The following is a 22,288-nucleotide window of genomic DNA, read 5'->3' on the forward strand; positions in this document are numbered from 1 at the left end:
TTTAAGGAGGATCGAGTTTTTTTGAATGTCTGAAGTAGGGATTGCAATTGCTGGATCCCTCATCCAGCAATACAGCTGGATCCAGCGCATTCTTTGGCCTGCTGGATCCAGCACTGTGGATCCACAAATACTCAATTAACTTTCTAAATAATGGTGCAAAAGTCTACGTTGTTGGCATTGTCACTTTGCTACATGTGCTATTGCTTGGCGGCAAGAACGTCGTTGCCATTCAGTGCGGCACGTGCTACACCCCCTCTCTACACCGCACTGCCTGCCCTTTTACCTCTGCTGATCTAATTGCCAGTTGACTTTCTGGTCTCGCTAAATAAAATAAGTAACTCCACTCCTAGTCCTGGTGCATAATTCTAATTTATGGTCGGTTGTGACATCAATGAATCATGCGACGGAACAATTGCAGTTTAAGCTTATGGGGAGCTGCAGCCTCGCCGCTTGTCCACGAAACCTAACCTATCCCTCTGGAAGATGACCATCACTAGCTAATAGATAACTTTTTTATTTCAGCTCAATCGATATTTTACTGGAGACGAAAAATAAAAAAGTTTTCATATTTTTTTCCGGTGATGATCGGGAGTAGCCTTGCTCTCTCCGCTAAGCCTATCATATGTTTAACAGGCAGTCTGGCAGATATTGATGCCGACACGCTCGCTATTGCTCACGGTTGGATAGTACTACGCCTTTAAGGAATGGGAAGACCATCAAAATATAAACACCATTGTTGCCACTGACGGATCAAAAACCACCAACACCATGACTGCAGTTTTCGTTGAATCAAAAAACAACATCATGACTCACTTCTCTCTCCCACCCTGAGGTCTACACTTGACAACAGAATACGTTCCTGAAAGTGAGGAAGTCAGAGGTGAAAACTTATCTTTGAGTTATGATTATTTGATGACCCTGAAACCAACTAGTGTAGAGGCAGAAAGGGCCTTCTCTGTAGCAGGATATATATGCAGTTCATTAAAAAGTAGGTTGGGAGACAACACCATCAATACCATTTGTTTTTTGAGATTCTACTTCCAGAAAAGTCAAAAAAATAACAGAAGTGATTGATTTAATTTTATTTAATCCTTTAAAATACTTTATTCAAGACAAGACTAATATTTTATAACTTCTACTCTAATTCTATTAAGTAAGAGTTCTTAACTTTTATTCTATAAGTGGTTAGTGGGCTAGGCTAGGCAATTTTATTGTGAAAATTAGTGAGAAACTGAGACTACCTAGTTAGTTAAATAGTTAATTAAATTAATGCGTATCAGTATGTTAGATATATGATGATATGAATGTATGTGATTCATGATTGTGATAATAATAACTAACTACTAGACTACTACTAATTACTTACTTACTACTTTACTAACACTAATAATTAAATTACTTATAAATAACTACAGACTGATATGTAGAGCCTATATAAGAAAACTGGTAAGACTGATAGCCACTTAGCCACTGATTATATGTCTTTACATTATTATAATATAATATATTAATATAAATTAATTAGTAGAATTACCTTTGCTATTATTTAACTTAAAGATTACATTATAATTATAATCTAACTAAACATTTAAATTAAAAAAAACAGTTAATTATCTCTATCTCAAGTGTTAAACCGAACCAAAGTTAAGTTTACTACCTAAATGTGTAAGAAGTTTTACTGATTTACTGTATAGTGACCAGTCTAAATAATAAAAGTTTCTTTAAGTATTTAAAAAAAATTTTTATTTCTTTAAAAAAACCATGAATTGCTGGATAGATAGATAACATTTTATTGCACCAAAAACATATCCGTGCTGGATCCAGCTGGAATGATGTTGGTCCAGAAAAAATCGAGCTGGATTGAAAACACTGCTGGATTGCAATCCCTAGTTTGAAGAGGGGAGGGGATTATAGAAACATGGACAAACTGGGACAAGAGGAGGGGGGGAGTAAAAGTTTCAAGAAAAATGCAGGTGTAATTTATGGACAGCTCCATAGAAATTTTTTTATACAATTAAACATTGATAAAAAGTATAGAATTTGCAAAAGAGTAGAAAAAGAATGGCATTGGTAGAATGTATATATAACAGAGTTATTTTAATAATTATTAAATTTTTAAATAAGTAAAAATTATTCTTTTACTTACTTTTAAAAGAGTTGCTATGTGTTCTTACTCTAGGTTCCTATATAACAATACAACTTTATTTTGTAATAAAAAATTATATTATATCTAAAATTATTTCAATTACATTAACCCTTTTAACTACTAAACATTACATCAGATGCCATATATAACAAATGGGTTTTAAAAACTGAATTATAATTTTGACAAAATAAATAATGAATTGTATTTTGCTAAACAATTTTTGAAATTTTGTTTTAGCAAAATTAACTAGTATGTTTAATTAAATAAAGCATTTGTATGTTGATAAATTAGGAACAATATTATATAAAATTATTTGTATAATTAAGATTTTTAATGCTAGTCATAAATTCAGCTAAATCCACAATGTAAGGGTTTGATGAGGAGGGATAGAGCCAAATTTATCTGATCAAACTTGCTAAAAGAATTTCTGAAGAACCAACATAGACTCAATTCAAACCTCTCAGGATGACAAGTCTGATGTCTTTACTACAACAATCATGTAGCTATCAATAATATGTTGAACATATGTTTTGTACAACACTAAAACAGTCTCTAAAAATATTAATTATAATATGTAAAAAATAATAACTTTCATCTATTTTTTAATTTCATGTTAATAATTAGACAATCATATTTTTATTAATGATGTACGGTACATAACATAGCATCATAAAATAAGTTATAATATCTAATTTCATAAATACAAAAAAAATAACTACATTATAAATTTGAATGATTTAACATGCTTACAGAGCTTAGTCTATGTAAAATTAATACATAATTATTGTAAATGAATAAATCAACGATAGAATTTTAAGACAATTAAATGACCAAATTAGAAAACCATCAGTCTGCTGCTTTCAAGGAAGTCAAAGTCTGTGTCAATTCAAATTTTTATACATGAGTTGACCTGAATAAATTAGGCCCTTCCCTCATCACCTGGCTGCATTCATTATTGGCCTAGCCATTGATGTGTATGAAGAAAGGTTCTATTAATGCCTACAAGACTAAACAGCTGAAATTAAAAAAAAATGATACTAAAAAATAATAAATTTAGAAATAAACATAATTGTAAACCAATACTAAAGTAATAAAATAGTGCTAGCTAAAGTATTATTCATTCAATAATTTCTGTCATTTTATAGAACAAAGAATGACTTCATGAGACTAGTTGTTAATAACCGATGCATATATTGGGTTATGATAGTATCTGAATACAAATAATTCTAACTGCCTTGATGTCAAGATAGAATCTTTTTACAAGTCAAAAAATTACTGTAATTTTTATTGTACATGTAGAAACAAGCAATAAAAATTAATACAATATACTTAAATTAATTAATGACTTGTAATGGCAATAACAGGGTGCATTTAATAGTTTTTCCAACATGCTAGCATATGTACAACTTTAACATCTTTGAAGAAAAGTTTAACATTTAAAATTTAATTAATTGTTTACAGAATTAAGAATAAAGCCAAATTGATGTGAACATTACATTTCAAATTTCACTATACAGTATAGTATTTTATTTGTACATAAGAAAAGGGGAAAAAAAGGAAAATTGTAATTATTTGATATAATTAGAATAAAATTAAAATAAAATTAATTATACATAAGGTCATAAAAATATTTATAAATTGGGAGAAGTGGGAGGATTGGATCTTCCAGAAGATTTGGAAAAATTTAGTAAAAATAGAGCAACATTAGTTTAAATTGAAGTGTGAGAGAAAGTGTAACTCATGGGTATTAAAAATATATTTCAAGTGTAGCTTGAGTTACTAAATTTATATTGTTAGAAGCAAGCATAAGATTGATTAAGAAAACTAATTACAGGAACACAACTGGAATAGATATACAAACTTTATTGGCTGTGAAAGAAATATAGTTCAGACTATATGTCCCTCATCAGTCAACTAAATTTTTCATCCACTACTATTTTTGTTTTAATGGCATAATGTAATTTTTCCAAAAAGAGAATCTTGATATTCCACATGGTTTTTTTGCGGGGAGTAAAGACCAAATTTAAACATCAAAAGATGGGAGAGGTTTAAACATTAACTAAAATAAGACATGGTTTATGAATGAATGCTTATGTAAACATCCAACTAAATTTTAATTACAAACTTTACAAAATTATTTTATTTTATTTTTTTAAAGATGTCATGTAAATTTATTTTAAATTAACTTAACTTAATATTTTACTGATATGTTAAAACTGTGATGTTTATAGGTAAAAAATTATTTGCAAAATAATAAGACAAAATACCCTATTTTGTAATCATCCATAAAAAATTTCCCAAAAGTCTAACCTTCAAAAATATATAAATTTCACAAAAACTTAATTTTTTATTGATTGGAAATAATAGATAATTCTCATATAATTCACTATATTATGACCACAGTTCCATAAGATTATAAAAAGTTTTGANAAAAGTAAAATAAATAAACACTAAAGTTTAAAAGTTAGCTGATGATATTCAACAAACTATAGTTTTGTAACAAGAAATGATGTCAGATTTGTTTATGTGTATTACTTTCAAGAATTACAGTTTAAAGTAGAACATTTATTAAGAAAACTGTTCAAACATAATCTAATTCAAACTGCTTTTCTTGGAGCAAAATCTTGTTAGAAAACACTAACACTTTCAGGATCTACAACTCTCATCATCCTAATGATGGATATATATACCTATGGTGGCCAATCTGAGACTTGTGGGCTACATGAGGCTCTTCTTGAACCTTACTGTGGCTCCCATCTATTTAATTATTATAATTAAACATACAGGAGTACATATATATTACATAAAATATGGTTTCAATAGGGAATGCAGCTTTCTTATTTCTGATAGGTGATATATGGTTCCTGTTGTGACAAGGTTTGGCTGTGCTGATATATAGTTTGAAAGGACTAAAGTTTTCACAGAAGTTTTTACTGTTATAAAAGTAATTTGAATTAGATTAGCTAAAATAAAAAATGATTATTTGAATGATTTGTTTCAATTTGGTTACTTATTTATTCAAATATTCCTGCTTCAATTTTTTTTCTATATCTTTAAACAAAATTGAAAAATTGATCATTCTAAGTTTTTATAAAATATGAGAAAAACAATAACTAATAGCAATTCTTTAAATTTAGTGTTTTAATATTAAAATAAAAATTTCATAAGAAAATAATCATCAAAAATAAAATATAGTAACACAGTAATAATTGAGACATCTGCAAATATCCATGTTGAAAAGTGTAGAAATGTATATTAAAAATAGTAAAAATGCCTTTTGTATGTGGATGTAAATATGAATATCCGCAACATCCCTATTATTACTATTATTTAAAATTAAAATTTACAAACTATAAAATTTTATATTAAAATGAATTAATAAAATAAATTTAAATTTTTAAAAGAAAAATTTTATAAAAATGTTTACGTTTTTTCATAATTTAAATATAGAATTATGATAAAATTTAATATTTTACAAAATTAAATATAAATATAAAAGTAATGACAATTATAAATAAACATTTTTATTAACTGTATCAAAAATAATTAGCTACTTTGGAGTACATACATACATGCTTCTCTCCCTCTTCATCTATTGGACAATCAGAATTACATGGTGAATGGGGCTAATGTGAATTAAATATTTTATTTTAAAGAATTCAAAGATATATAAGCATTATTTAAACATATATATAAATGTATAAAATATATTAAAATTCAATTACTTACATTTTCACTGCAAACTGTGTAACATCCAAATATTACCAAACCCTAACCAAAAAAATATGTAAATAATTTTCTCAATAAATATTATTCATTTTAAAGCATAAAAATACAGAAAAATCATTTAAACAATAGTGATATACTAAATTAAATTTTTTTAATGCTTAATAAAAATTTACTTATTATAACAGAAGCAATATTTAATACAGAAAATGTCTTCTGGAGTATATAAAAAAGACGTATATCATCTTGTTATTATGACAGCGTTGAAAACATAGTAGAAATCTTGGAAAAGTAAATAGCCTTATAAAAATTCAGAAAAGACTAAGTTGTTTTCCTTTCCATCCTGTCCAATCGCCAGGAACAAAAACAGTCTTCCTTCGCAGAGATGACCTTTTATTAGAGGCTATGCCATTGCAAAATTATGTAAAACAGTTTAAAAAGTTCACTGATTGTTCCTGGTGATTGGACAGGACAAAAAGGAAGACAATTTAGTTTCTTGTTGTGTCCGTAAAATAAATAATTACTTGTTAATGTATATAATTAACTTTATTATAATACAAACATAACTTTGTGCCTCCAGGTCTAAGTGTCATCACAGCTAACACATGACTGACCAAAGACAAAGAAACACAACAAACATCAGGGGTGCGGGGTCACCTAACTAGGTCACTTCCATTTTTGCTATGGGCGCATTCAATTGTAAACGATTGAATCCATCGATACTGATGATGGTGACATGACTGCCAGTGTCACATTCAAAACAGACTTTTGTACTGTTAATGTAAATTTCTGTCAGGAGTCTGTCATCAGTTCTCATTATATTAACAAATACGTCTAGAACGCTGTTTATATCAAAGTCAATTATGCATTTATGATTAATATTGTGGACATTATGATTCTTGTTAATTGTTGACGTTTGTTTTCTTAAGGATGATATGCATACCTTTTCTGTATGGCCTTTTTTATGACATAGTTCACATTTCAGTCAGTCTTTGACTCTACAGTTTACTGATTTATGGTTGTTTTTCCCGTAATGTTAGCATAGTCCTTCTAAATAAAGTTCTTTAAGGTTAGGTAGGTTTCTGCTGCAACCTTCTATTCTGCTTCTGTTCCGATTTGATAGTTGTGTTTGAGGATGCGAGCATAGTTTAATTTGATATTTTTAGTAATTTTGTGAACAAGGTGGTTACTTTTATATACTTTGTCATTTTCAATTTTGGAAACTTCTATGGCTAATGCAATTTCTAGCATCTGTTCGAAGGTTAGGTCGGTTTGTTGTAGAATTTTTACACGAATGTCAGAATCTTGTAAACCACGTATGAATTGTACTCTTAACATTAGATCTACGATGGATTTTATACAGACCACATTGTTACAACTAGACTTGAAATCTGCACTTTTTGAGAGTTGTTTCAGCAAAGTCATGTAATCTGAAATGGACTCACCATTACGTTGTACTCTGGACAAAAATTTATGCTGTTCTGTTAGGATACTTTGTTTTGGTGTTAGGTGATTTTCTAGTAACTTCATTAATTCAGCAAAGGTTCACCTAGAGGGTATTTTTGGTGCCATTAGCATTATCAGCTACTGACCAACCTTTGATCCAAGACAATTGATTAATATCATTACTTTAACTTCTTCAGTAATGGTGTCTGTTCTGGTTAATCCTTTGATTTTGAAAAAGTTATCTAGTTGTTGGGAATAGTTTTCAAAGGTCTTGAACATTTTGTCATAAGTTTTGAAGGTACAACAGTACAATTTTTGGATATTAAAATCAATATGAAGCATGGTCATCTGTCCACATGTGTTTTTCATAACGAGTCATATACACCTCTTTTTATACCTAACCATTCACATGACCCTTATTGTTACAAGTCTCTGCTTTTCAATCTCTCGTAAAAAAGACCCACACACATTGTTTGGAGCAAAATGAAAAGGAAAATGAATTATCTTGGATCAAGGCATGGATTCCTGTCCTCTTTGGTCAAACATCTTATAAAACAATATACAAATAAGGGGAATAGAACTATTCTACAAGAAAAATGAATGAAAGTTATTACATACAACATATAGCATATTGTTGCTCTCCAACAATCTTCTCTCTCATCAGAAATGATAAAAACCATATACCTGACCCATACTCTCTAGGGGTTTATGCTGTACGTCTTTATGATGACTGAGTTAACCACTCATTAATATATATTGGAGTGACTGCAAGAGGTCTCACCATGAAGGTGAAGAAACATAAATATTCCAATACGAAAGAAGCTGACAACCATGGCATTAGTGACATATGTGAGTAGTGAGGAAGTCTGAGTTGAACTACAGAATGCAAAATTGGTACACTAAGTGTCAGATAAAGCACAACTCAAATACCTTGAAGCAATTGAGATCTGTTGTGCAATTAAACAGGGAGTCACTATTAACTTCAAAGAAATGGACACACTATCCACAGCATGGCATGCTATTTTTGAACTAGATTCCACCAACATAAACTCGCATCAATGAAAATTTAAATTACAGAGGATATTTAAATCATAGGAATTAATGTGAAATTAATTGATTATTTATTTGATTATTGTTTAAATAATATACATATGTGGCAACCAATTCGGGAGTTTACCCAATTACCACCAGAGGGAGTCCTGAGAAATATAAAGACTGGTTCGAACACGTGCCCTTCACCTTTTTCGACTTCTTGTCTCCGTGTGTGAACTATTTCGACAAGTGTAAACTTCAAACTTTTTGTTGGTGAACACCACTACATATATATTGAAATTTTATCCTGAACATATAAATTTTAACATAAGGTATTCAAATCACGTAATCAGTCTGAACTTTTAAAAAAATTCTATTTTCATTAGTTGTTTGTTCGATTATGTATATACCTGAGGATGTCTATTTCACATAGACAAAAACGTTTGTAAATTTTCCTTTTTTCTTGTTATTTGCTGGTGTTGGTTTTATGAGTGATATATATATATACAAAATAACAATATAGAAAATACTCTATTACTGAAATATATTTAACTAGGGATAATGTTAATAAAATAATATTGCAAATATAATTGTTAACTTAAAATTATTTTGGTAAGCAGTATATAACTTTTTAGTTAAAAATACATAAAACTTGATTATTTACTTACCAAAAATGCTGAACAGAGGGAGAAAAAGTACTTAAAGATGCTATCATCAAAATTAATGTATAAAATACTTGAGAATGAAACTAATAAGAGAGTTGAACTGATGATTAATGACCTATGTAGCAATCTTGATCTGTAAATAATTCCAGAGATGATGTTCTCATGTCAAAATTTAATGTTATTAAAATTATTTATTTTTCACTTAAGTTTCATCCATAAACCATGTATTCCAGTTTAGGGGAGAAAAGGATAAGGTTAGAAAAAACCATGTGGTTATCATTATTTTAATAAAATAAGTGAATTTATAAAAATTGAAAAAAATCTATATATTGAATTTAATAATACATTGATATTTTTAAAATTAGTCAATTAAATTAGCTTATTTTCTTGCAACATCAGTACATGATCTGTATTAAGTAAAAGCACTATTTGCAATACTTCTTGTCCCGTTTATGATTGTAAAGGGGTGCATAATGTTTTAAACAATCAATGAAACATCATGTGCTGACATCAGTGTATTGAATATAAAATTCCTGTTTTTATTTGAAAGATTGATAAACTGTACTTTAAAGAACTCTAACAATGGAGAGTAAGAATAGTATTTTTAAAATAAAATTAATTATACATAAGGTCATAAAAATATTTATAAATTGGGAGAAGTGGGAGGATTGGATCTTCCAGAAGATTTGGAAAAATTTAGTAAAAATAGAGCAACATTAGTTTAAATTGAAGTGTGAGAGAAAGTGTAACTCATGGGTATTAAAAATATATTTCAAGTGTAGCTTGAGTTACTAAATTTATATTGTTAGAAGCAAGCATAAGATTGATTAAGAAAACTAATTACAGGAACACAACTGGAATAGATATACAAACTTTATTGGCTGTGAAAGAAATATAGTTCAGACTATATGTCCCTCATCAGTCAACTAAATTTTTCATCCACTACTATTTTTGTTTTAATGGCATAATGTAATTTTTCCAAAAAGAGAATCTTGATATTCCACATGGTTTTTTTGCGGGGAGTAAAGACCAAATTTAAACATCAAAAGATGGGAGAGGTTTAAACATTAACTAAAATAAGACATGGTTTATGAATGAATGCTTATGTAAACATCCAACTAAATTTTAATTACAAACTTTACAAAATTATTTTATTTTATTTTTTTTAAAGATGTCATGTAAATTTATTTTAAATTAACTTAACTTAATATTTTACTGATATGTTAAAACTGTGATGTTTATAGGTAAAAAATTATTTGCAAAATAATAAGACAAAATACCCTATTTTGTAATCATCCATAAAAAATTTCCCAAAAGTCTAACCTTCAAAAATATATAAATTTCACAAAAACTTAATTTTTTATTGATTGGAAATAATAGATAATTCTCATATAATTCACTATATTATGACCACAGTTCCATAAGATTATAAAAAGTTTTGATTAGGTTTTATTTCTAGCAACTACTCACAGTATACTTAAAGAGTAGAAAGTTTGATGAAAAAATAAACTAATACAAAAAATAATCCAGGATTTATAAATGAAACTGTTACAAAGTGTTTCAAGTGCATTAACAATAAAATAAGTGTATGAATAAAACAGTAAAAGAGTGTTTGGAGAAGTCATACTTTTCTGTAGATGTTACTTCAATCTCTCCTAATGTATGAAAAATGAATATAACATTACATAACTTCAGTTGTAATAATAATCCATATTGTTTCCTGCATGCTCAAAAAAATAAGTACAAGTATCAACTTATTAATTCACGACTGACCTTATATGTGAAAGGTGACTGAGATACTAATGTGAAATCTACACTACTGACTCCTTTTGATCAAAATATTACATTATAAGATACTAATCTTTAATTAAAACACATTAATAACTTCTCAATTTCATTTTATCTGTATATTCAAGATTATTGAACTTCATTGAAAATGTCAATTTGAAGGCACTGTAAACATTTGCAATCTCAATTACAATAGTTCTTGAACAGAAAAAGTGTATATTTTAACATTGTTTAAGATTCATTATAGTTCACTTGACAATTACAGTTTTTCCCATGTATGAATGCAAAAAAGAGTTTGTAGTGAGAATGTAGAACAGGTTACCAGACCACAATTCCAGAAAAGACAGCAAGACACTCAACATTGATGACAGTCTCAAAGCTCAAGATGGACTCCATTCCCCTCACTGGTGTAATAAAGAACCAAATGACTGGTAACAATGTGACCAATGTCTAGTTCTAGGAAGATATCCCCAATGTCCAGATAGAAAGATATATTGCTTTCTGAGGTGCTTTTCACACACAACTGCACACATTATACAGAGGTAAAGCACCAAGTTACAAGTTTTCTGCACTTTTTATAGAATCTCTCAATTCAAAGTACAAAAAATTATATATGTAAATTTTATGCTTATTTATCAACTTTTTTTAGTTAAAAGTGTGGCCATCGGCCATGATATTGGGTAGTCGTATGTTTATTTGGATTAATCTTAGCCTTCTTTCCTGTTTCTTTGTTCTAAATTCCTTCTAGAACCTTCTTATCTAACCCTTTTTTCCCTTGGTTAGGATTACCGTTTCCAAGAAAATAAGTAGAACAAAAGAGGGAGAGAGGCCCTGGGGCCTAACGGACAGAGAACGAGTTAGTCTGGGTGAGAATCCCAAAGAGGTAGGCAGAAAAAGGCAGTGCTCCGAAATTTTAGAAAGACGATCAAAGACTGCAATTTGCCGAGAAATCATTGAAGAAAGACAACAAAGTCAAAAATAGATGAAAGTCCTACAGCGAGAAAAGGATCACAAATCCAAAGTTGTGTCCTACCCAAGAGCACGTCACTACAAAAGAAACCTGGGTATTTCTATTCCTTTCCTTATCATTCCTTATTTCTTCTACTTTTCCATTTTTCTTAGTTTTAAGATAGTATAAGTTAGTGTAAGTTGATACAACCTGTGTCTGACTGTTGCACATATATGAATTATCTACTTGGAAGACCAGTATGTAAATGCCTATGTACTGTACATAAAATTCATAGTTATAAGGTTGGGATCCGATGTAAAGAACCTGTTCGGAGCAAATTAAAATACTTGATGCTGTAAATAATATTAAGTGTTTTTTTTTTGTACCATTTCGCTCGCGGAATTAAGTACTGCTCATTACAAACCACACAAAAGAAATATATAACGAAAAACATTCAATATATTATCTAAATTTGTTTTTTTTATTTTTTGACTTATATAATTGCTATAATGTAGTGGTTAAATAAAGTTTTTTAAATTAAAGTCCAATAATGCATTGCATAACTTTCTTGGCTGTTAAGAGATTTTATTAAAAAATAACTTTTAAATTATTAATTATAATAAAAAGGCAAAAGGCTTAATTTTGAGGGTAGAAATGAGTTTTTAAAAATATTGTAAATGCCAATAATAATAAAAATTTTCATTAAGTCCAACACCACCCGATATATGACACAACCCTCCCCTATCTTCCTGTTTCCTTGAACTTTAACCACTGAAATTTAATAGTATCGATGCTCTTTATATACAAATTACCATGCAAAATTTTATTGCTTTTATTTTTACCCCATCCTGAAATATTAAATGAAATAGCCCCCAACACACACACACATTTGCAAAATTTTATTCCTGGTTTTTTGACTTTTTGGGTTCAAAGTGGTCTCAAAACATTGAGACTTGCATAAAAAACCTGGAAGAAAATATCTGACACAATTACAATGCTTTTCCATGCATGTTATAAACATAAAAGCAGAGAAAGTAAAAAGATGTCTTAATAATTTAATGAATCTATGCAAAGAAATAAAGATTTTCTTTGCATAGATTCCTTGCTAATATTGTAGCATACAAGTTTGTATTTTAAATTCAGTTATTTATAACACCAATAGCAACATACTAAAGATGCAAATACAGTAGAACCTCAATTATCTGGACTAATTGGGGATGAAGGTAGTCCGGATAAGGAAAAATTTGGATAATCAAAACAAATACTTTAATTTGTCTTTTAATGATAATACAACACATTTTCTTTTCGATGACATATCGGTAATATTAAAAATAAATACTGTATTTAAATCGTGATCAAATTTTCAAGAAACAAACGTTCGTATTGAATTTGGACTACTTCTGACCACCGCTAACAGACTACTTATTGTTTAAAAGTCCCTCTGGTGGCGCAAGAAGACGAATTTTATAAAATAAAAAGCAGTTGAAAACTGCATTTTTATGAATAAAAATTTGACAAACTATTTATCGTTTTATGACGACTAAAACTTTTTTGTTGCATTTGCGGCTTTTAAGTAATGCATAAACCTTTGAGACGCGAGGCCCTTCGGACCGTGAGGCATAGGTGGTGGCCCATGTTGCCCATACGCCGCCCTTGGTCATATAAATGATGTAATTTGAATATAAATTATTTATAAGTACGTATGTCAAGTTATATTTTTATTATGATGCAAAATATATTTAAGAGTTTACAACCACTGTGCTGGGTGAGACGTTGTTGAAACAAAAAAGTTATTCATTCCATCACGTACATAAACAGTATCGTAATTCGCCAAGTGCAAATCAGCAAATTCGTAAAATTTTTGTTTATTTTGAACAATCTGGATAATCGAAAATCCGGATAATAGAGGTCCGGATAATCGAGGTTCTACTGTAATTTAAAATAAAAAATATTGAAAGTGAAATATTACATTTTTCATTATAGTAAAAAGAAATAGATATGTCATTATTATATTTGCTTTTATTAAATATAAGAGTTCTGATTAACTGACACTTGTTTCACCCATTTAACGTGGTGAACTATTTTTCTATAGTTCATCACATTATCTCTGGCAAACAATGGAAAAATACTTCACTAACAAAATCAAGATACATAGTACAGTGGAACCTCGCTTAACAAGCATAATTCATTCCTGAATCTTATTCATAATACAAAACATTCGTTAAGTGAATCAATTTTTCCCATATAAATTAATGTAAAATACAATAATGTGTTCCATGCCAAAAAAAAAGTACTCAAATATTTTATGTATAATGTTTATTTAATGAAAATTATATAATACACTGTATTAAATTTAATACGAAATTGCAGCATAACTGCCTACCTCTAGTCAAATTAATTAATTTCTAACATTTAATTAAAGCCTTTAGATAGCCCAAGAATTTGGCATATCATTTGGCATGTTTATTGTATAACGGCTATTGTTGTTGATGTTTGTAAGTAATATGTCTGAACACAAGTTTGAAAAAATGTGTGATCACAAGTGACACTAAGATGCTAGTGGAACGAGTGCTATACACAGACTGATGTAGCACGCACACAATCTGGGACTTCCCCTCTCATCACTCATTATGCAAAATGTCACTTGTTAAGCGAGTCATTTTTTTTTACAATTTGTTTTGCTTATTATGAGAATTACTCATTATTTGAGATTCCATTGTACAGTATAGTACAAGTTACTTTAAGAATCTCAGCTAGTTGATGTGTGGTACTTGAAAGGGATTTGCAAAGTTTAAAAAAGTTACTCTGGTAATTTCTCATAATATAAATTTTAGGAATGATTATTACTTTTGTTTTATAATGATATTCTTTCATTCTGTCTATTACTTTGTAGTAAACATCTGTGCTACCCAAAATTTTGATTATGCAAGGTACAGTACATTCAGTCCATATTATCTTGTATAATCAGGTGTAAATTTGCTGACTTTTAGGAAAGGATCATTAATCCCGCAACAGAATGATCTAGGGTCATTTGTGTGTGGGTGTGGCGGAGGAGACAGATGACAAGTATCTTACAAAAAACCCATTTATTTTTAACAGAAAAATAACTTACACTAGGCACAAAGTTCTTGAAACAATTAAATGTTTGAAAGTTCTGAGTGTCGGGGATGTTTTTTCTAACATTGCTTGAAAGTTGGGCCATGGGGCAGTGGCATGTGAGGAGATTCATTGGTTGGTGTCAGCAACACAACTCTCTGGATGGGCACAAAGGGGAAAAACTCCATCTTCCGTGCGTTGACACACAGTGTCTTTTTGCTTTGGACTTCACTAACTGAGTGTCAACTCACTTAGTGCCTCATGACCTTGACAATCGGGGATTATCAATCTCCGTTCTCCCCTTTTTGTCCATTCTGATTAGTTCCACGATTGTCCCTAAGCGAAAAACAAGACCTGTTCGGGTCCTGAGAAGGTTCACTTCGGGGAATTTACCCAATAACTCTGGATGGAAGGTGTTAATGGGACTTTGAACTTGTGCTCATTTTACCTTGTTGTCTAGTCTATGACATCTTAGAATTTTAACAACCTGACACAATGTCCCCTTTTATAATTAACCTTTCCCCTTTTCCAAAATTTTCTATGTTCTAATTGCTTGTATATGAGCACCTTGTCAAAGGTGCTCATATACAAGCAAACTCTACTGGAGGATGCTTGTTTACATTTATTACGTCATGTCTTACATTAATAGTATTTTTTTTTCCTTGTCTCAGTTTCATATGACTAGCACAACGAATCTGATCTTTAATTGGTTTTAACAATGGAGGGTTTTCCTCTAGTTTTGTTTTAATAAATTTCTATAATATTGTTTAATTTAAACCCATTTGTTTGGAACCTCACACAAGAGATTATACAAGATAAAGTGAGACTCTACAGTACTACTATGTAAAATTTTGATTTATTCTATCAATGAAGAAAATTTGTATACTGTATTTTGTTTTAGTATTTTTATAGTAATTGTTTTATATAGGCCTATAGTCCCTTTTTAATAAATCAAATAATCACTTTTTTTAATTGAAAGTGATATTAATTAACTAAAAGTAACATTAAAATTATTTTAATTTAATTATTTTATTATAAACTGATAATGATTTTAAATCAAACATACTATTTTATAAATCATTTAAATACAGTTTTATTTTAATTCTAATACTGCTTTATTTTAAATACTGCTTTATCTCTTTTACTTTTAAAAAATATAATTTAATATTGTAATATTTACCTATTTTTCAATTTGTTCTGTTTTAATGGATCTATTTTTAAATGACAACGTAGTTCTGCTTTCACTGTCAGAAATAATAACACTTGAAACTATAAGAATTAAAATACAAAATAAATGATAATAGCATTATATATTTTGTTCAAAAATACTAAAAGAATTTAAGTACTATTGAAAAAATTTATGCATAAAAAAGCAAATGAAAAATATGAAATATATCTTTAATTCTTCATAAAAAAACATACTAATTAACACAGCATATTTATAGCATAAAACGCTAAACACTAAACTCCTCACTAAACCACACCTTAAAAGCTTTAAATGCTTTTACTAATGAATTTAACTGAAGAAGAATGATTCAGACCATTGCTTTTTTCTAACTTTTTCTAACCTTTTTTTAACCTTTTTTGTGAGCATTGTGAGACCATCATGGGTTTGGGCAGGCCCATAGTTGAATGGCTGAGTAGTGAGGGATGGGGTCTGTTGTATTTGGGAGAGACCTCACCAAAAATTTCCTGCAGATTTTTGATTGCTCAGATTTGATCTCAGGTCTCCTAGAGCAATAGGCTGATGTATTGATTACCTTGGCCATTTGGTTGAAGATCGTGACTTAAATTAGTATGATTTCAATGGCATATATTAACATACTTAAGCTCTCTTTCTTTAAAACTGGATAAATTTTAAAGTTTATACATAACTTTAAGATTAATTCATACAGATAAGAGTAGAAATTTTTCAGTTACATCAACTGAACCACAATGATTCTGTGACAATTAGTATAACTGATTGTCAACCTACTATTTGTGTGAATTACATGTCTAAGCTTTTCTCAAAAATCTTTTCTGGACAATTATAAATTAATTAATAAAATTATAAATTTGTATTATTATTAACTTTCATTAATAGCTTTTTATGTTAATGAATATAAAAATAATCTAATAAAGAAAATGTAATATAAAATTATACTTACAAAAGATATTGCTAAAACTGATGTAACATAAGCATAAAAATAATTTGTGTGAATTTTTAACCACCAACTGAAAAAATAAATAAATTATATAGAAATATTTATATCCTCATATAATTTTAAGTTTTAATATAATAACTATCTGCAAAAGTCAACCTTTCCAAAGAAAATCCTTCTAAAACTTGNTTAAAGATGTCATGTAAATTTATTTTAAATTAACTTAACTTAATATTTTACTGATATGTTAAAACTGTGATGTTTATAGGTAAAAAATTATTTGCAAAAAATTACAATGCTTACTAAATAATTTGTACTTTTTTTAACTGAAATAAAATTAAAAATTATGAAAATGTACAAGAGAATCAATGGAAATCAGAATTGCTAAAATAACTATAGATGAGTTCAGTAAATAAACTTGAATATCAGTGCTAGTTCTTTCAAGTGCACAGGAATGATGTAATACAGCAAAGAATTACTGAATGATTAGTGCATGCTTTTAAAATATTTGAAAAGTAACTTTTAAAAGTTTCACTAGTCATTTTCCATTGTCCATACCATTTTCAATTGTCTGAGATAAATTCTTCATCCAAAAATAAAGGAAACTCGTACTATGTGTAATGAAATAGGTAATAGAAGCAACCGTATTATTGCACTGACGGAAAATTGAGTATAAACACAGTGCACGAAGTGATGGCACAGGAGCAATTGGTTTTTTTCTAAACACTGCATACCAAAACTGATTCTTTTACTAAATAATCTGTACAATTTCCTGCCTACAACTTGTAGTGGCATATAATCCACAGAGGATAACTTTTCATTGACTAAGAAAGGTTGTTGCCATATTATTTGTGCAATTTTGTATCAATATTTATTTGTTTCTTGATGCATCAGCAATAAAATTCAATAGTTAAGGATATTTAATAAATAAAAAAAAAAACATTCTCTAATCTATTAAAGCAGTACAACAAAAGTTTAAAATCCTGAATTATAAAATGCAGTCAGCCCTTGATTTATGCTCAATTTCCAACAACTAAAACTGATATAAACAACTTGTTGCACCTGTAAATGTGAAATGTAATGTAATATGATTTATTTAATTTTTTCATATAAGTCTCTGAAAAAAAAAAACTGAAAATTTATATAAATTGAAAAAAACAAGTTCTTACCCCATCCCATTGAAGCTATTTTAAGTTCTAAATAACGAATATTCCTAAGATTTACTAATTCTGTATAAATAGTAAGTCCAAGGCACAACTGCATACAAAGTGCTGCTAAAAGGAAGAACTGAATAAGAGAGACAATATGGGGATAATATTTCTGAAAATAAACAAACAAATAACTTTATATAAATAATTGATAATTTCAATATGAAATAAATAAATAATATTTCAAAATATAAACAATAACTATTTTCAAATAAATAGATACACTAATAAAAATAGTAAAGTGCAAATATTTTCAGTAGATTGCTATTTCATGGAAAGCTAGAATTTCTTTAAATAACTTTATAGAGACACTAGAAATCTTTGTAAAATTCCTCAAAGAAAATTGTATTAACAGCAGAGATGCCGACTTGCTCTCCACCACTTGGCAATCACTCCTCAATAATCCCTTAAATTAAATGAGCTAATCCATCCTTCTCATCGAATTTGTTGCAAACTTATGTAATCTTAGTGGCAATAGGCATTTATTTTGTTATCCATTTACACATCTATTTGTTAATTTTATTTCAATTTTATCCATGTCTGTCTTTTAAACTTTTGTTTAAAACAATGACATCATTTGAATATTTGTTAACTGATGTTCCAATAAAATAACTCTTACTATTAACCTTGTAACCAGAGTGTTGTGTAATACTTCAGCAAACATTTTCAACACCCCTTCTGGGCTCTTCCTCAGGCTTTTTCTATAAATACTGAGCTGGTGTTCCAATGTTATAGGACCTAAAGAAGGCCATTTAAAATGGCCAAAAACATTTGTTCTCTTATGGATTAAGAAACTGCTAGAAAAAGAGTGAAAGGTTTTGTGAAACTTGGATTGCTATTATCATCATTTTGCAATAATTCAAATTTGGAAATGTCAACTTTGGACTAAAACAATGGAACTTGAAGCTAAATTCCAGTATGCCTTCTTCAAAAATAAGGGAATAGAATCTGCTATTTTCTTATTATCATCTCAAATACAACTTAATAAAAAAAAAAAAAAACAATACAGAAAAGTATATGTATCATTCATAGACATACAGAAAGCTTTCGATTCTATCTACGTTCCCTTACTGGTGAACAATCTAAAAGCCAAAGGAACTGGTGACCAATTTTTATCTACAATATCACAATTATTTTCAGTATATAATTAAACAGGGCAAGTCCATCTCTTCTTCACTATTATCCCCTTTCACATTACTTATTCAATTATCATCTACTTGAGATTGATCAACTCTTTCAAGATTCCATTGACGGTATAGAACTTGGTAGCAGAATCTTTCACTATGTCTTATTTGCAGACGACCTGGCAATCTTAGCACCTACAAAAGTTTCATTGCAAAGAAAAATCAACCAATTAAATTCCTATTTCAAGTCAATCCATTTAACAAATAAATCCTACTAAAACAAAACTCCTCATATTCCGTAATAACATCAAAATCTCGAAAAAAGAATCTACAATATATCTCGACAAGAATCCTCTGCAGATAGTAAACAAAATAAACTTCCTGGGCGTTACCTTTGACTGGAATCATTCATTCAAAGTACACATTTCGAATTTAAACAATAAAGTAAAACTTGCTATTGATAACTTGTTATTTTTGTGCTCTACATTAAAAACTTCAAATTTGCTTATCCACATGAAACTCTACAATTTGATAATCAACCCGATCATATACTATGCTAGTCCAATGTGTGGTTTTGACTACTTATACAAATTAGAAAGCTTTCACATCTACTTTCTCCACAAATTACTCCATTTGGAGAGAACGGTTACCAGATACGCAATTCGTCATGAAACTAATCACATCTACTTGTTCCCCTTCTTCTTAAAACAAACTATTAAATTTTACTACCATTTAAAATTTAAAAGTGACAGCAACATTACCTTTCTACAACAGGAAATAATCAAATATAGTAAAAAACTAACAACAAAGTATCTTTGGCAAACTAAGTTAAATAATATATTAAACTCATTTGGAGTATCAGATCTACAGTTTAAAGATAATATCTAAGACTGGAAATATGGTTATACTTTGTTACTGGAATATGTTATTTCTCACTCTATAAATATAGACCAAGCCAGCTTAAACCGTAGTAATTATCATCCCTAGTATCTAAAAATACTAAAAATCCCATCCTCTCAACCGTATATGAATAAACCAATAAATTTCAATGTGAAAAGACTAACAACACAACTATGTCTCAATAAATATTCCCTATATATTGGTAAAATTTACATTGATCTTTCAGGCAATCAATGGCCATGGTGTAAATCCAATGACTTCTTGATCCACTATTTACTACAGAATTGTCAAGAACTTGCAAATATATGTAACTCATTTAATATCATGCAAATACTCCAATGTAATCCATTTCATAACTTCAGAAATAACCTAAATAAAAATGACCTTTATAATATTTATAATTACTTCATCAAGATTGTAAAAACACTGAAAATCTAAGATAACAAATTCAATGTATACCAATATTGTAAAACTTGACTACCGCTACAAAACTACTTAATATGACTGTTTTTTGTTTATGTTAATAACAGGTTAACATGAAAACTTTTGCATAATAATTGTATAAATTTGCTAACCTGTTAATTGTTCCAATAATTTGTAAACTTCTAACTAAATTATGTACAAGCCCCTGCAACAGGGATAATTTCTGTTTTTTGAAAATAAAGTTTGATTGATTAATTGAAAAAAAATTTGGAAATGTGATATTTTCATTTTTTAGAAATAAAATTGTACATAAGGAGGTTATGTGCTTATTTAATGCAACATTATATAATCATATACAGTGGGAACCCTCTTAACCAACCTTTACTGGATCACACCTGATTGGTTAATCAGAATAATATAAATACTATACCATATCAATATGTAAAATAAAAACTCATAAATACATTGTCATTTAATACATATGTATTGTACCTCAATTTATCAAATACATATACTGTACTAATGTGTATTGTTTTACCTCATTAATATATTAGGTACAATCAAAAACTAAAATACTGCATATACTGTATGTACAGTCTTCAGTTAAACTCACTTAAACTCTGTGATTGTTCTCTGTTTTTTGCAATCATTGCTTTTTTTGAATGAAAAATTGTCACTTTCTAATAAACATCACATCAGCAGCAGTTGACTCACACTGCTGTTCAATGTATCCATTATTTTTTTGCTGAATTGATGAAGAAGAATAAGAAAGAAAACTGAAGTGGGCACCCACATCATTGATGGCTTGTGTAAACTTAGCATAGATAAATAGGCTACTATAAAAATGCGATAGTCCAAGATCACTAGCAACACATTATTGTGTAAAGATCTGCCATACCAATGTGGCAATTCACTGGTTTGGACAATGCTCCATAAAAAAACAAAAAGCTGAACAAGAACAAGTATTAAATCTTATTTTTATTTACCTTGTAACTGTTTATGTAGCCTAGTATTTGAGTCTAATGTACTTGTTTTCTGTTTTATCAGTGGTCAAATGCTTGTAACTTTTTTATGCTGTTTACTTTTAAACCTGTATGAAGTGGCAATGAGGACTGGTAGAAAGTTAAGGGCAAAATAGCATTAATGTAGGAAATGCTGTCCCTTGATAACCCTGTGTGGCTACATCTCTGGGTTTCGTTCTTTCATCATTTTATGTTAGATAATAAAATTTACACTTTTAATTTAAAGATCATCACTTAATTTTTTACAGAATAGTATTTTTTTTAATGCTGATTATATTCATAAAAAATATTTTTAAAAATAAAATAGAATAAACTTAGAATTAAGAATTGAAATATGCTTTTATTGGATTCATTATACATTTTTACAAGTTTCTTTTTAACAGATAAATTGAAGTATTTCCTTTTATTCAAATTATTACTCAGTTTTGTTCACCTTATTAAATAATAAAGAATATTCTAAATTTTATTTTAAAGAGAGGAAAAAACTTAAATGGATGAATTCTGAAAACCTACACAATATTCTGCCAACTTAATCTGAGTTAAATCAGTTGGTAGATCTATCATTACTCTTCCAAAAGTCAACTGGCAGAATTTGTTTATTGGTGTTCAAATTTTTTGTTTT

The 22,288-nt window shown here is 28.8% G+C and overlaps 1 protein-coding gene across 1 annotated transcript in view; it reads right to left on the reverse strand.

Annotated features, from left to right (window-relative positions):
- LOC111623639 overlaps nucleotides 1-22,288 on the reverse strand; it is a 165,318-nt gene that overhangs the window by 10,938 nt on the left and 132,092 nt on the right. Inside the window, exons 21-29 of the mRNA XM_023366302.1 lie at nucleotides 18,118-18,309; nucleotides 18,021-18,051; nucleotides 17,149-17,173; nucleotides 16,996-17,062; nucleotides 16,029-16,117; nucleotides 9,019-9,148; nucleotides 5,876-5,917; nucleotides 5,719-5,772; nucleotides 2,147-2,183 (exon numbers count right to left, since the gene is read on the reverse strand). Of these exons, the coding sequence (XP_023222070.1) occupies nucleotides 2,147-2,183; nucleotides 5,719-5,772; nucleotides 5,876-5,917; nucleotides 9,019-9,148; nucleotides 16,029-16,117; nucleotides 16,996-17,062; nucleotides 17,149-17,173; nucleotides 18,021-18,051; nucleotides 18,118-18,309 (667 nt within the window). The remainder of the gene's footprint in view (nucleotides 1-2,146; nucleotides 2,184-5,718; nucleotides 5,773-5,875; nucleotides 5,918-9,018; nucleotides 9,149-16,028; nucleotides 16,118-16,995; nucleotides 17,063-17,148; nucleotides 17,174-18,020; nucleotides 18,052-18,117; nucleotides 18,310-22,288) is intronic.

This window comes from Centruroides sculpturatus, unplaced genomic scaffold (genome assembly GCF_000671375.1).
Source record: "Centruroides sculpturatus isolate CEXI.00-Female unplaced genomic scaffold, Cexi_2.0 scaffold436, whole genome shotgun sequence".
Taxonomy (NCBI): domain Eukaryota; kingdom Metazoa; phylum Arthropoda; class Arachnida; order Scorpiones; family Buthidae; genus Centruroides; species Centruroides sculpturatus.